This window comes from Conger conger, chromosome 2 (assembly GCF_963514075.1).
Source record: "Conger conger chromosome 2, fConCon1.1, whole genome shotgun sequence".
In the NCBI taxonomy this organism is placed as follows: domain Eukaryota; kingdom Metazoa; phylum Chordata; class Actinopteri; order Anguilliformes; family Congridae; genus Conger; species Conger conger.
This window is the reverse complement of record NC_083761.1, coordinates 41,161,860-41,178,512: the sequence shown is the minus strand read 5'-3', so window position 1 is coordinate 41,178,512 and position 16,653 is coordinate 41,161,860. Positions and strand designations below refer to the sequence as shown.

The window sequence follows — 16,653 nt, the reverse complement described above, 5'->3', positions numbered from 1 at the left end:
TTCTTTTTAAGAATGTGCCAAACAGTTGATTTGGCCACACCTAATGTTTTTGCTCTCTCTCTGATGGGTTTGTTTAGATTTTTCAGCCTAATGATGGCTTGCTTCACTGCTAGTGACAGCTCTTTGGCTCTCATATTGAGAGTTGACAGCAACAGATTCCAAATGCAAATAGCACACTTGAAATGAACTTTAGACCTTCTATCTGCTCCTTGTAAATGAGATAATGAGGGAATAACACACACCTGGCCATGGAACAGCTGAGCAGCCAATTGTCCCATTACTTTTGGTCCCTTAAAAAGTGGGAGGCACACATAGAAACTGTTGTAATTCCTACACCGTTCACCTGATTTGGATGTAAATACCTCTGCAGTTAAAGCATATCTTGTTGGTTTCATTTCAAATCCATTGTGGTGGTGTATAGAGCCAAAAAGAGGAGAATTGTGTCGATGTCCCAATATTTATGGACCTGACTGTATATATACACACACATAACTGCATGAACCCGTATGGCACAATACAACTGTGGTCATTACTTTAACAGTTTTGGTCATTACTTTACTCTGATGACTTGCACTGCATGGAATCAGCCAGGGTTGCATAGTCCAGACAGTAGCTGCTAGTAGCCATCCTCAAGCAGACTTCCAAATGATCATTAGTCATGGTGGTACGGTATTTGGACTTAATAATCTTCATGTGGGAAAAGGCTGACTCACATAAATAAGTGGAGCCGAATAATGCAGTCAAGGAGGTAGCACATTTCCTCATGTTTGGGTACTTTTCCTCTGTAAGTTCCAGAACTGTCCATGAGCCCTGGACTTCAGCTGAATGTCAGCTTGTAGTGTCAAAATCTCATCCTCCACGAGTTCAGGTGAAACAGCATTGCAATTTTTAATGCGAGTGAATCAACCTCAGCATCTTCTCGAAATGGGTAGCACATAAATGTAGCGACTGGCTTGAGTAAAGCAAAGCCTTGAAAGCGTTTGACAGACAGACAATTGTCAATCTGCTCTGTGTAGCGCACACTGTCAAGTTGCGCACACGCCTTCTGTTGCGTCTCCAGCTCTGACGCGAAGTTTTGGAAGTTCTCCAAATCATGGCGCTGCAGCTTTGAGGATAGATGTTGCATTTTCCGTTTGAAAGCATTAACTGAGCTGATCATATTGACCACGGTTTTGTCTTTTCCTTGCAGCTCTAAATTAAGCTCATTCAACATGTTGGTCAGATCGGTTAAAAATGCCAAATCTAGCAGCCACTGATCGTCATTTAGTTGGTTGTATTCTTCATGTTTAGCGACAAGGCGAAACTCCTTTATCTCCGGACAGAGCTCTCGGAATCTCTGCAGGAATTTCCCCCTACTAAGCCATCTCACATCAGTGTGTAGCAACAACTCAGTGTGGTTGCAGTCAGCCTTCTCCAGATGCGCACGGAACAGCCGTCTTTGAGGAGATCTAGCTCGAATAGAACAGTCAATCTTCATCGCCACATCCATTATCTCTTTCATGTTTAGCATTTTTGCGCATAATGCTTGTTGGTGTATTATGCAGTGGCAATTGAGGAAGTCGGGGAAAGCATCGTCCTCCCTGCACTTGGCAATAAATCTATTTGAGCGGCCAACCATAGCAGGCGCACCGTCTGTGGTGATTGACACCAATTTGTACACTGGGAGCTGGGTTTTGCTCTATAAAGTTTTTGAACGACTGAAAAAACACTCTCCCCGTGTGTGTTCTTTCATGGGTAGTATTGTTAACAGCTCTTCTTTTGCAGTCATATCAGTAAAAACCATCCGAATAAAAATGCACAATTGGGCTGTATCACTTGCGTCTGTAGACTCGTCCAATTGCAGTGAGAAACACTCGCAGGCCGCGATGTCAAGTCCTCGGCCATGACTTCACAGCGCCGTGTCACTGTACTTCTTGATAGCTGGAGAGCTTTGATTGAAGATAATATTTCCGGTTTGTTTTTAAAGTCCCAAAACAACTAGACAGCCGCTTCAACGAATGCCTCTTTTATCATCTCTCCATCTTGGAAAGACTTCTTGTGCTTAATGATGGAGTGACTCACCCGGCTGCCTTAGCTTTTGTGCTCAGCTGTGAGAAAAATGACTGGACAACTGTGATTTTAGTTCCTTCACCTTTCTCTTTCTCAGCTCGCTTTTCGGAGGGAAGTCAATGTCGTAGTTTTTATGAACAGTCCGAAAGTGCCACTCCACATTTCCCTTCTTTGGAATAGCGATGGTAGATTGGCAGATCAGACAAACGCACTTTGAATATGACATTGTGAAAAAAAAAGTCCTCCTCCCATTCCAGACGGAAGTGGTAAATTTTTGGTTTCTTACTTGGTCCAGCTCCCCCACTCATTTTAATACCCTTTCTTTAGTTGAGATAAATTGGAGCTAACTAGGTTATTACACGAGCTACTGCAAAAAACGCGTTTTTGCAGTAGCTCGTGCAGTTGACCGCTTGTGCGCGCAGTTAAATCTCAGACTGGCTGCCCTGTACGCTAATCAAGTGGCATGTGCCATAGTGAGGATGGATGATAGGCTATCTAATTTTTTTAATGCCATGCGATCTACCCACACTACCTTTGCGATCGACCGGTCGATCGCCATCGACGTATTGGGCACCCCTGATTTAGAGTATACAGTACTGTATGTTGCCTGATATTTTAGCAGGCATAGCTGATATCTCAGGCATTTCAGTGTTCCGGCTGTATACATACTCTCTGTCTATCCCATACATTAAGTATATTTCCTTTGCCTAAAGACCTCAGGAAAATCTACATCCTAAACCGTCAGATGATTTGAGCCACCAAGAGGTTGCTTAAGAAGAATCGTATGGGTTAATCTAAAGGCTAATTCACTGACTGCAGTGTCACCAGCTTTATAGTGATGGCAGTAAAAAGCCTGTTTGAGACCTGCAGCTATGTTCTCGTTTGAAGGCCCTATGGGCAGAATGGCGGCTCGGAGCACCTGGTCGTCCAGCATCAGGTACTGGTGGTCCTTTAGTGTCTGCTCCACAGCGTCGTTGAAGCTGGGGTATCTCACACGGGGGCAGTCCAGCCCAGGGAACAGGTCTGAGATCAGGCCCAGGAACAGCGGCACGTCCTCAAACACGAATTTGGGCAGGTTCATGTCCCGTAGGGCTCTCATCAGCACCATGTCCTGCAGGAGATGCAAATGCAGCATGGCCTTACAGTGCATCACAACCTCAGTGTGTGCCGTAAAACCGTTAATTTCGACAAGGTCCCAGAAATTAACAGGAGTGAATTTGAAATCGGTGTAACCGGGAGGAACAGCAATGTTGTTATAACTGTCAGCAAGAACAGCTGATGTCGCTTGGATTCACACTATGGAAATACAATGTGGGAGGCTCCAGAAAATGACTTGTGTTGCACCAAACTGAAATATCCCTTTAATGAATATATCCCTTTAGGGGCCTGACCACACTCTAGAAATGGAGCTTTTGGGGTCGAGACACTACCACCGAAGACAAAGAGAGGGTCAGAGCAGTAATTGCAGAAGAAGAAGTGAGTGTTTGTGTGTGTTGTCGTGGTTACCATTACCTCATTCAGGTCAGGGGAGCCTCTCTTCAGCTCTCCGGCCATGACAAGCACGGACTTGAGCGCCCTCAGGCCAAAGTCATAGTGAGACTGCTTAGACAGCTGCTCCCTGGCCAGCTTATACAGCACTGTCATCTTCTTAGCCAGAATCTGAGCAGAGACAGGAGCGGATCAGCATCTGTGTGTGTGTGTATGTGTGTGTGCATGTGTGTGTGTGTGTGTTTGCGTGTGTGTGAGAGAGTATGCGTGCGTGCGTGTGTGTGTGTGTGTACATTCCTTACCTTGGCCATGAGGAAGCCCTCAGAGAAGAGCATGATCTCACAGATCTGCTGCAAGTCGGGGACGATCACCACCACGGGCCGGAACAGGGCCTTCACCGACTCGGGCAGCTCGGTGCGGCCGGCGTACCCAGGGTTCATGGTGATGAAGATGCCCATGCGGTCATCCATGGAGATCTCCTGCCCCTCGAACTGAGCCCACAGAGCGCGCTCAGACCAGCCGTGCACAAGTACACACACTGCCTGTAAATCTCAACCACCCATGTGAAGTGCCTCATGGACCTGGCTTCTCACTCACTCTCTCTTTCTCTCCCACTCACTCTCTCTCTCTCTCCCACTCACTCTCTCTCTCTCCCACTCACTCTAACTCTCTCTCTCTCTCTCATGCTCTTACTCTTTCTCTCACTATATTACTCACTTGCTCTCACGCTCTCTCACTCTCCCACTGTCATTGTCTATTTTTCATTCTTACACTCTCTCTCTCACATTTAACAGGCTGAAGATTCTCCACAAGGGTGGGGGTGGGGTGGGGGGTATGAATACTCATGTAGCTAAAATTGGTCAGAGTGGTGCTTTGCATCACTGACACTGTCCTTGTTCACTTGAAAAGATTCCCTCATGGGTAAAATACACCGATTCTACACTATGCTGTGCTTGCATCACACTGGGCATGTCCTTCAGCACATTCATCTCTGAAGAACAGTCTGTCGTTCTGTCATTCGAGCTTCACTGGCCTGCAGTAAGCCACAGTTTAAACCCAGAATATACACAGTGAAGGCACTCAGTGAGGTTTGGGCAGCTGAGCCCTTTGTGGGCGCCCCGCTCCTCACCTGGAAGGTGTTGAGGTGCAGGATGAGCGCGTTGCGGATGGTCTGGATCTGGGAGGAGATGACCGACAGCACGGAGGCGTCGATCCGGTTGAACTCGTCGAAGCAGCCCCAGGCCCCGCACTGAGCCAGGCCGGAGAAGATCTTCCCCATGGCCTGGAGAGAGGACGCAACCGCTCGTTATTACCATTACATGGCAGCTATTTATCTGACGCTTTTATCAACAGTTGATTAGACTAAGCAGGGGACAATCCTCCCCTCGAGCAATGCATGGTTAAGGTTCCTCACTCAAGGGCCTAACAGCTGTGCGGATCTTCTTGTGGTTACACCGGGGCTTGAACCATCAACCTTCCAGGTCACTGTCTTGTACTGTAGCCACCAGGCTACATGCTATATGCTGCCCCCACCATTTTATATTACTATTATTAGATCTAAAACTGAATTTCATGACAGGCAACATTTGTCTTAACTTTGACTTCAAAATAAATGCTCCCATGTCCAAAAATTCACAAACGCAATTTGAAAAGTGCAGTGTCCACCAAAGCTAACTCACCACACTGAAACTAAACACAAACCCTAGTATTTAATTTAAAAGCAATCGGTTACTGAACCCAAGTGCATACGCAGACATAGTAATAGAAGTATAATCGCAGAGAGTCTCACCATGTAGTCCATGCCCTCTCCACAGTTGGTGACCACACACAGCAGGCCCAGGGCTTTGGCCAGGTCCTTAGTGGACTCAGTTTTACCTGTACCTGCCGGGCCAGCAGGGGCGCCACCCAGGTACATGGACAGAGCCTGGGACAGAGAAACACACACGCAAGGGCACACGCGTGCACACACACACACACACACACACACACTGCTGGTTAGGTGCTGGGTTGAAGGAAGTGTGTCAGAAGTGTGTTGCTCTCACAAGAAACACTTACAAAACGTTAATTGAATGACTGTTTCTGTACCTGCGTGAGTGTGAGGTAGATGCGGTCGGTGAGCGGGGTGATGACCAGACGCCCGTTCAGCCCCATGTACTCGTAACCGTAGTGGAAGGAGGCGCTGCACTGCCGGACAAACAGGTCGTCGTTCTCCCTCACCCAGTAGAAGCGCAGCTGACTCTCCCACTCAAACTCACGGGCATCCATGATGCTGGGGGTGGCGAGGAGAGCAGTCAAACACTGATCTTTTAACAGTGATCTTTTAGGGGAGCCTGTAGCGTAGTGGTTTGGGTACATAACTGGGACACGCAAAGTCGGTGGTTCGGTTCCTCGTGTAGCCACAATAACATCCACACAGGGATGCTTATTATTGAGCAAGACCCTTAACCCTGCTTAGTTTCTCCAGGGGAGGATTGTCTCCTGCTTAGTCTAATCAACTATACATCGCTCTGGATGAGAGCTTCTGCTATTGTAATGTAATGTACACTGTGCACCAGCAGTTCAATCTCAGTAGTTTTTGCTGCAAACTTCAAAATGCTTTTGTCCATAATTACACTGCAGTATTATGTTGTTGGTCTACCTCGTGGTGTATCAGAGAGGCACAGAGGAGGCGTGCGATCAATCCAATCCCAGCAGCCCCTACCTGTCCCTGACGAAGATGTCCACGATGTCCCGGGCGTGGACGTCGATGATGAGGACGGTGTTGATCTTGCGGCGGTCGTTGCTCTTCAGGGGCTGTGTGATGCGGGTGACCAGCTCGTCGATCTGCCCGTGCATCTTCTTGGCATAGTTCTTGAGTGCCTGCTTGTCGCCCATCTTCAGCTTCTTGAAGACGTCCTCCACCTCCCACGTCCACCACACCTGACTGCTGGCCAGCACCACCATGCCCTGATACAGCAGCATCCAGTCCACCCTGTCACACACACACACACACACACACACACACGATAAACCACCATGCCCTGATACAGCAGCATCCAGTCCACCCTGTCTCACACACACACACACGATAAACCACCATGCCCTGATACAGCAGCATCCAGTCCACCCTGTCACACACACAGACACACACACACACACACACACACACACACACAATAAACCACCATGCCCTGATACAGCAGCATCCAGTCCACCCTGTTACACCTGCTGGTCTTGTGGCAGTAGTAGAAGATGGCCTCCTTGGTGATGAGTCTGTTGGTGCGTCTCATCTCCTGCAGCACGGCGGTCATCCAGTCCTCCACCCGCCCGTCCGCATGCACCGCCTCCCTCAGCTCCATGCTCTCCCCCTCGGCCGAAACCAGCGCCGTGGCCAGGGTCTCTCCGTTCGGTCCCTCCTCGAACCGCAGCGAGGCGATGTTATCGTACATCTGCGCCGGGAGAGAGAGCGGCTTTTCAAAAACCGCGTACTACCTTTTCAAACTGACAGCTAATGTGAGGGCGGCCTGAAGCGTAGTGGTTAAGGTCCGTGACTGGGACCCGCAAGGTGGTTCGATCCCCGATCTAGCCACAATAAGATCCGCACAGCCGTTGGGCCCTTGAGTAAGGCCCCTTGAGTAAGGCCCCTAACCTCCTGCTTGGTCTAATCAACTGTACGTCGCTCTGGATCAGAGCGTCTGCCAAATGGCATTAATGTAACGTAATGTAATGTTAGCTAACGTTCGTTGTAAACAGAAAAACATTTTTTTTTTTAAGTCAGCTAACGTTTGCCGGCTTGAACGTGTGTCAGGCAAGGATGTCGCCATGGTGACAGACAGACACACCCACCTTGATCATGTGCTCCTGGACGCAGGAGGGGTCGCTGCTCCCCAGGATGCTCAGCAGCTCGTCGTCGGAGATGAAGAAGAAGCGCGGGAAGGCGTTGCGCTTGGAGTCCAGGTAGTCGTTCAGGCTCTTCTGGCAGCGCTCCAGACCGTCGCTCAGGCCCTGGAGGTCCGTCAGCCGGTTGGGCACCAGGCAGCACTTCTTAATCACAGGGTCCTTCACCGTGTCCATCATGATCTGAGAGCGGGAGTGAGATTCACTCAGACATATTCCCATTCCCATTCATATTTGCATTCCCATTCACAATCCTATGCCCATTCAAATTCCCATTCATATTCACATTCTTATTCACATTCCCACTCATATTCCCATTTGCACTCAAATTCCCATGCACATTTCCATTCACATTCATATTCCTATTAACATTCCCTTACCAATGAAATCCCCCATTTTCATTCATATTCATATTCATTCTCTTTCCCATCCCGATTCACATTCATATTCCTATTGTCATATCCTCCATTCACATTCACATCTATACAATCTGATTGGTGTTGAATATTGTCTTGAAAATAGTTTTTTTGTGTGGAACCTTCTTGAACATTTTGTCGATATTGTCAAACTTCTGGGCTTCCTCGGGGAGCTGGGAGCGGATATCTCCTCCAATGAAGATGCTCTCCAGGTACATCCACTTTCGCTGCACCAGCATCCACACCTGGGGACAGGTATACAGGTTATATACACAGAACTTGGGAACAGGAACACACAGGTGACATCCACGCCTGGGGACAGGTATACAGGTTATATACACAGAACTTGGGAACAGGAACACACAGGTGACATCAATGCCTGGGGACAGGTATACAGGTTATATACACAGAACTTGGGAACAGGAACACACAGGTGACAGCCACGCCTGGGGACAGGTATACAGGTTATATACACAGAACTTGGGAACAAGAACACACAGGTGACATCTATGCCTGGGGACAGGTATACAGGTTATATACACAGAACTTGGGAACAGGAACACACAGGTGACATCTATGCCTGGGGAATAGGTACACAGGCAACGCTGTGACAAATGCTCTTTGTCTTATCGCAATTTCTTTCTGCCAAGTCGAAGACTAAAGTGGGAAGTAAATGTTAATGGTTGGCATTTGTATAGAAGTCATATACAGAGAATGCAGCTGATTCCAGTTACAGCTGATTGCCACCCTACAGGGGACAGCATATAGTGTAGTGACCTCACTGATGAGCGACAGGCTCTTCTCCCACTGCTGTACAGAGTGAGCCATGTCCCGGCCATGACCCCTGACCCCAGGGCGGAGCACCCACCTCGATGACCTCGCTGATGAGCGACAGGCTCTTCTCCCACTGCTGTACAGAGTGAGCCATGTCCTGGCCATGACCCCTGACCCCTGACCCCAGGGCGGAGCACTCACCTCGATGACCTCGCTGATGAGCGACAGGCTCTTCTCCCACTGCTGTACGGAGTGAGCCATGACCCCTGACCCCTGACCCTAGGGGGGAGCACCCACCTCGATGACCTCGCTGATGAGCGTCAGGCTCTTCTCCCACTGCTGTACGGAGTGAGCCATGACCCCTGACCCCTGACCCCAGGGGGGTGCACCCACCTCGATGACCTCGCTGATGAGCAACAGGCTCTTCTCCCACTGCTGTACGGAGTGAGCCAGGTCCCGGCCATGACCCCTGACCCCAGGGGGGAGCACCCACCTCGATGACCTCGCTGATGAGCGACAGGCTCTTCTCCCACTGCTGTACGGAGTGAGCCATGACCCCTGACCCCAGGGGGGAGCACCCACCTCGATAACCTCGCTGATGAGCGACAGGCTCTTCTCCCACTGCTGTACAGAGTGAGCCAGGTCCCGGCCATGACCCCTGACCCCTGACCCCAGGGGGGAGCACCCACCTCGATGACCTCGCTGATGAGCGACAGGCTCTTCTCCCACTGCTGTACGGAGTGAGCCATGACCCCTGACCCCAGGGGGGAGCACCCACCTCGATGACCTCGCTGATGATCGACAGGCTCTTCTCCCACTGCTGTACGGAGTGAGCCATGACCCCTGACCCCAGGGGGGAGCACCCACCTCGATGACCTCGCTGATGATCGACAGGCTCTTCTCCCACTGCTGTACGGAGTGAGCCAGGTCCCGGCCATGACCCCTGACCCCTGACCCCAGGGGGGAGCACCCACCTCGATGACCTCGCTGATGAGCGACAGGCTCTTCTCCCACTGCTGTACGGAGTGAGCCATGACCCCTGACCCCAGGGGGGAGCACCCACCTCGATGACCTCGCTGATGATCGACAGGCTCTTCTCCCACTGCTGTACGGAGTGAGCCATGACCCCTGACCACAGGGGGGAGCACCCACCTCAATGACCTCGCTGATGAGCGACAGGCTCTTCTCCCACTGCTGTACGGTGGCCAGGAAGGGCCCCACGAAGCGGCTGCCGGCCATGCTCTGCAGGTTCATGGCGTTGTCGTCCAGAGACTGCAGGATCTCATCCACCGCGCCCAGGATGCAGCCGCGCTCCTGTGTGCCCTTGAAGTAGCGCTGCACGCTGAAGCGCATGTTCTCCCACGTCTCCACAACCTCCTTAACCCCCTGCAGGCCCAAACACGGGAGCGGCGGGCCAGGTTAAGCACGACCAAGGGATACTCAGCACACTGTACTTACTTGGTTGAATAAGTCGCTTTGGGAACTGAGGTGCGAATACAATTTATAGAAAGTGAAGAAATCCATGCCACCTTCTATCCATCCGCACTAACCTGCCTAACCCTGTTCCAGGAGATCTACTGTCCTACGAGACTATTTTCATTTTCAACCCTAATTTGGCACACCTGATTCTACTGATGAGCAGCACAATGAAATCTCTAGCTGTTGAATGCTTTGTTAGGGTTGGAAACCTGCAGGGTTGGCAGTCCTGAGCTACAGAGTGCTGCTATATGACCTGTCCTGAAGGCAGCATCCCCACCTTCTCGATGCTGAGCTCCTTGACGGCGGAGGTGACGATGTCGCCGATGACACTCCCGTACTTGTGCAGCTCCATGGCGAACATGTTCTCCAGAGTGAACGTCTCCAGGTTCATCTCAAAGCTGGTGCCTGTCCTCTCCATCAGCTCCTTCCAGTGTCTGAACACACGCGCACACACATACAAACACACAAGCATACACGCACATACACCAGACATTAACAGACTTGAGAGGGTCAAGAAGGTTATGGTCAAGGTTAAAGTCTGAGAGAGAAAAGTGAGCAAGTCAAAAGCGTTGTAGAGAAAGGGGTCAAGAGAGACTGGGAGCTAGTTCTGAAATAATTACAGCACACAATCTCGGACAGCCTGAAATTGTTTTTGTGAATATTAACCAAACTTCATTAAAAATGCAGATCTTTGCTCCTCCTTTGAATAAATACTTTCTTTACAAGCACCATATATCATTTGACAGACACATTTGTTATATGTCGGTTGGCACTTACGGAACCCACCCTGACTTGTTAAAAGGATTTCAGAAGAGACCCCTGACCTTTAACCTGCGTCACCTGACCTTTCTCTGAGGGCCTCGTCCTTCAGGTCCACCAGCAGGGGGAGCGAGTCCTTGAACTCCTTCATGCGGCCCTCCAGGAAGAAGGCCACCGGAAGGCTGCGCACCTCCTTGGGCAGTTTGCGCAGGCTCCTGATGAAGCCCTCGATGCCCTCCTGCAGCACCTGGATGTCCAGGTTCGCCCACAGCGTCTGCGACCACTCCGCCTTCGCCACCTGGGAGACACACACACGTGCATAAACACACACGAGCACACACACACGGATACACACACACATGCAAAAACACACGAGCATATACACATGCATACACACACACATACACACATGTGCAGACACACACACAAGCACACACACATGCATACACACACATGCAAAAGCACACACACATACACAAGCATACACACATGCACACAAAAGTGAAATAACGCACACAAACATACACACACGCTGTTGTGGCGCGACCGGGGATCGGTACACCACTCGGGTGGAACGGCCCGTGCACCGGTGCCAAGAGCTGGGGAAGCTGATTAACTCTGAATATTTTCCTTTCTCCTATCTAAGAGAACGGAACCTTGGAGAGAGACCGGGAGGAGAATCAGCACCATGGCCAGCCACCCCCGGGGCAAGACGGGTGCGGCCGCATTCCGCACGTGAATAACCATTTTAATTAAACAGGCACAGCTGAACCGAGTTCGGGAAAGAGAGCGGCGTCTTCAAAAGGAGAATACAAAGGCAGCACAGCTCGGCTCATGAGGGAGGAGAAGAGATCCGGAGCCAGCGTACACGAAACGCGTTTACTAAACCAAACAAGCCGAATCCACCCCAGGAAGACAGGGAGCAATTCTGGAGAGGACTGCGAGAAAGCCCATGCGCACGGAGGAAACCCCACCGTGGACGAACCATCAAAGTCATGGATTCACGTGAGCATATCATTCCCACAATAAGCTCAGTAACATCTCACTCTCTAAACCTAGACGGGATTAAAGACGGATGACTAGGCGAGGAAGGACGACTTCAGAGGCCGGGGCACCGCCGGGACGGAGCGACCCAAAGGCAGATCAAAGAGGGACGAACGTGGCCACGTGAATGCCGGCTTTTTTTGTGTTTTCTCCAATAGCGGAGTTCTTAATTTTTTGGCCACCCTTTTGTGGGTTTTTTCTTTAAAAAAGCACTTGTCTGTGCTGGACGATTGAAGTGCCCTGCAGGCACGTGGGGAAAATAAAACTAAGTATTTTCACCAATTTCTCTCTCTCTCTCTCTCTCTCTCTATATATATATATATATATACACAGAACTTGGGAACAGGAACACAGGTGACATCCACGCCTGGGGACAGGTATACAGGTTATATACACAGAACTTGGGAACAGGAACACACAGGTGACATCAATGCCTGGGGACAGGTATACAGGTTATATACACAGAACTTGGGAACAGGAACACACAGGTGACATCAATGCCTGGGGACAGGTATACAGGTTATATACACAGAACTTGGGAACAGGAACACACAGGTGACAGCCACGCCTGGGGACAGGTATACAGGTTATATACACAGAACTTGGGAACAGGAACACACAGGTGACATCTATGCCTGGGGACAGGTATACAGGTTATATACACAGAACTTGGGAACAGGAACACACAGGTGACATCTATGCCTGGGGAATAGGTACACAGGCAACGCTGTGACAAATGCTCTTTGTCTTATCGCAATTTCTTTCTGCCAAGTCGAAGACTAAAGTGGGAAGTAAATGTTAATGGTTGGCATTTGTATAGAAGTCATATACAGAGAATGCAGCTGATTCCAGTTACAGCTGATTGCCACCCTACAGGGGACAGCATATAGTGTAGTGACCTCACTGATGAGCGACAGGCTCTTCTCCCACTGCTGTACAGAGTGAGCCATGTCCCGGCCATGACCCCTGACCCCTGACCCCAGGGCGGAGCACCCACCTCGATGACCTCGCTGATGAGCGGCAGGCTCTTCTCCCACTGCTGTACGGAGTGAGCCATGACCCCTGACCCCTGACCCCAGGGGGGAGCACCCACCTCGATGACCTCGCTGATGAGCGACAGGCTCTTCTCCCACTGCTGTACGGAGTGAGCCAGGTCCCGGCCATGACCCCTGACCCCTGACCCCAGGGCGGAGCACCCACCTCGATGACCTCGCTGATGAGCGGCAGGCTCTTCTCCCACTGCTGTACGGAGTGAGCCAGGTCCCGGCCATGACACTGAGATTTCTGCCCATGTCATCCTTTCAGGAGCTTAACCATTGCGAGCCACACTCGGAGTCTAACTAAGATAATCAAATAAGCTTTAACTTCACATTAAGATTGCTGATGAGAGTGTGTAAGTTAAGCTTACTTTTCCATGTCCACCCAGTTCTAGCCGGCTAGCGTGCTGTGTGTTAAACGCGCCGCCCCACTGACCTTCTGCGTTTTGTAGATCTCGTAGATCTGCCTGAGGCAGCTCATCTCCTGCTGCACGCGGACCAGCTCTGGGTACATGGTGATGGGCAGGCCGAAGAGCTTCTCTGCGTTAGCCAGCTCCTGCCGCCCGGACTCAATCCGCGTTACCTCTGCCTCGAACATCGCCATCAGACTCATCCCTGAGATAGGGCGGAAGGGGGGTAAGAGAGAGAGAGAGAGAGACAGAATAAATGAACGGCATTTATATAGCGCTCATTCACCCATTTACACACACACTCACACGTGCAAGGTACCAATCAGCTCATTGGGAGCATTCGGGGGCGCCTTGCTCAGGGACACCTCGACACACCCAGGGCAGGGGATCAAACCGGCAACCTTCCGACTGCCTCCTGAGCTAATGTCGCCCCAATTTAAAAAGAGAGAGAGAGACCTGTCACGGCAGGGAGGACAGAGGAACCAGAAGCAGACACAGGGGTGTGGAAAATGACAGGTTTACTAGCAGGTGGAGGGGCAGAGCGTAGTAACAAACAGGCAAAAAGATCAAAAACCAGTGGGTCAGTCCACAGGCAAAAGTACAGAGGTTGATCCAACAGAATAGTCCAAAAAGCAAGCAGGGGTCAAACACAGGAAATCCAAACAGAAACACGGCAAGGGCAAACAAACAAGGCACGGAAAAACAAACAAGGCTCAGGAAACAAGGCTATATAATAAGGGGGCTAGGACAAGACGAACTAGCAGGGTGCAACTGAAAAGGACAGGTATAAATACACATGGGAATGAAACTAGGCAGGGCATGGGAGTGAGGGCGGTCTAACAAATAAACATCAGGTGAGACACATGAAAGGGTAATAGCACAATAATGAGGGGGAAACGAAAAGGCGGAAAAGGACGTAATCCAAACGGCTCCGGACTAGGGAGTAGACAATTGCAGAGAATCAGGAGATGCAGAGATACGAAGAGACAGGTGCAGAACAGAACAGAGTTACAGAACAGAATTGAAACTGGCGTTAGTAAGTTAGTTAAATGATTTAAATTACAAATAACCAAAACTAGCAAATGTTATTTTGTTAGTCTGACAAACATATTAGTGTGTTAGTATAATTAGTACTGTACAACTTCTGTGTTAGTTGGGATTAGTATATTAGTGCTATGTACAAACATGAAATGGAGAGAAAGCAGGAAGTAAGGAATGCAAGATTGGAAGGAAGGTTGAACCCCGGAACTACCGTAAACACCCCAATAGTGGGCCACTATAGGGGAGTGACTGGGCTAGTAAACATTCAGAATCAGACATCACAGGGGAAGACGAGTGCAAAGACTAATGAATATAAACAGAACACTAGACATGAATCTGAAAAATAATAAATTACAAGAATAATGATAATAAACAATGATAAACTAACACAGAACACAGGAACATAACAGAGACCAAGAGAAATGAAAAAGAGAAAGGCAGACAGAGAGAGAGTACAGGGAGAGAAATAGAAATAGAGGGGAAAAGAGAGGGATGAAAGAGAGAAAGGAGGACTGCGTGACTCTCACCCCTCTCCAGGTCGTCTCCCACCGCCCCCGGGCCCGAGAGGTTGAACTTTTCGGCGAACGCGGACGCCTCTTCCTTGTACTCATTGATCTGACTCTTGGTGATCTGGGTGTGCGGCATAGGGGAGTGAGTCAAAAGGAATCAAAGGAGTCAAACGACATAAACGAGCCAAAGCCTAGCAGACACACTAAGGCGAATCGAGCTGGAAGCTGGTCTGAATCGGTCAATCAGCTGAACCATACTGAGCAGGGAACCGGTCTCAACTGGACAATCAGCTGAACCATATTGAGCTGGGAACCGGTCTGAACTGGTCAATCAGCTGAACCATATTGAGCTGGGAACCGGTCTGAACTGGTCAATCAGCGGAACTATATTGAGCAGGGAACAGGTCTGAACTGGTCAATCAGCTGAACCATATTGAGCTGGGAACCGGTCCGAACTGGTCAAACAGCTATCAGCTGTTTAAGACCTAGCTTCAGCAGTTCTTTGCTAGCAGGGATCACAATGAAATGTCACTTGAACATTTGAGGCGGGACTCTCACCTCGGTGAAGGTCTTCTTGACGCGGCCCAGGCTGCGGTCCACCACTCGGGCCTCTGCGAACAGGTCACTCCACATCTGGCTGATGTTAGACGCCAACTCCAGCTCCTCCTCTGGGGCCTTTCCACACAGAGACAAGCCACGGTCATCACACATCGTGTGCATGTATATGTAGGGCGGCCTGCAGCGTAGTGGATAAGGTACATGACTGGGACACGCAAGATCAGTGGTTCGATCCCCGGTGTAGCCACAATAAGATCCGCACAGCCGTTGAGCCCTTGAGCAAGGTCCTTAATCCTGCATTGCTCAAGGGGAGGACTGTCTCCTGCTTAGTCTAATCAACTGTACGTCGCACTGGATAAGAGCGTCTGCCAAATTCCATTAATGTAATGTAATATGCTATAAAACACAACAATGTGCTGGGTATGAGCTGGTCAACCAGCTAGGGTTGGTAGTTCGTCTGTGGCAGCTGTTTCAAAACCTAGCTTGAGCGGGTCAAGCCCTGTCAAGCTGGGAGGGTGTCAAGGGTACGTCAAACCAAGGGTTACCACTCCTGTTCCTGCAGAACTACCATCCTGTAGGTGTTCATTTCAACCCTAATTTGGCACACCCGATTCTACTATATACCACCACAATGGATTTAAAATGAAACAAACAAGATGTGCTTTAACTGCAGACTTTCAGGTTTAATTTGAGGGTATTTACATCCAAATCAGGTGAACGGTGTAGGAATTACAACAGTTTGTATGTGTGCCTCCCACTTTTTAAGGGACCAAAAGTAATGGGACAAACTAACAATCATAAATTAAACTTTCACTTTTTAATACTTGGTTGCAAATCCTTTGTACCCTCTGTGTTCACTCTGGTGAAGTCTTCTCTTGATTGTTGACTTTGACACACATACACCTACCTACTGGAGAGTGTTCTTGATCTGGCCAACTGTTTTTGGTGGTTTTTCTTCACCAAGGAAATAATTCTTCTGTCATCCACCACAGTTGTTTTCCGTGGTCTTCCGGGTCTTTTGGTGTTGCTGAGCTCACCGGTGCGTTTTTCTTTTTAAGAATGTTCCAAACAGTTGATTTGGCCACACCTAATGTTTTTGCTATCTCTCTGATGGGTTTGTTTTGATTTTTCAGCCTAATGATGGCTTGCTTCACTGCTAGTGACAGCTCTTTGGATCTCATATTGAGAGTTGACAGCAACAGATTCCAAATGC

The 16,653-nt window shown here is 49.6% G+C and overlaps 1 protein-coding gene across 1 annotated transcript in view; it reads right to left on the bottom strand.

The window, feature by feature from the left end:
- Positions 1-16,653, bottom strand: part of LOC133121221 (dynein axonemal heavy chain 10-like) — a 73,304-nt gene that overhangs the window by 38,768 nt on the left and 17,883 nt on the right. The window contains 16 exon segments of the mRNA XM_061230421.1: positions 2,969-3,160; positions 3,562-3,708; positions 3,840-4,028; positions 4,667-4,819; positions 5,327-5,461; positions 5,623-5,806; positions 6,239-6,508; positions 6,742-6,965; positions 7,363-7,596; positions 7,952-8,074; positions 9,756-9,989; positions 10,360-10,516; positions 10,928-11,139; positions 13,359-13,537; positions 14,901-15,003; positions 15,441-15,557. Coding sequence (XP_061086405.1) covers positions 2,969-3,160; positions 3,562-3,708; positions 3,840-4,028; positions 4,667-4,819; positions 5,327-5,461; positions 5,623-5,806; positions 6,239-6,508; positions 6,742-6,965; positions 7,363-7,596; positions 7,952-8,074; positions 9,756-9,989; positions 10,360-10,516; positions 10,928-11,139; positions 13,359-13,537; positions 14,901-15,003; positions 15,441-15,557 — 2,853 coding nt within the window.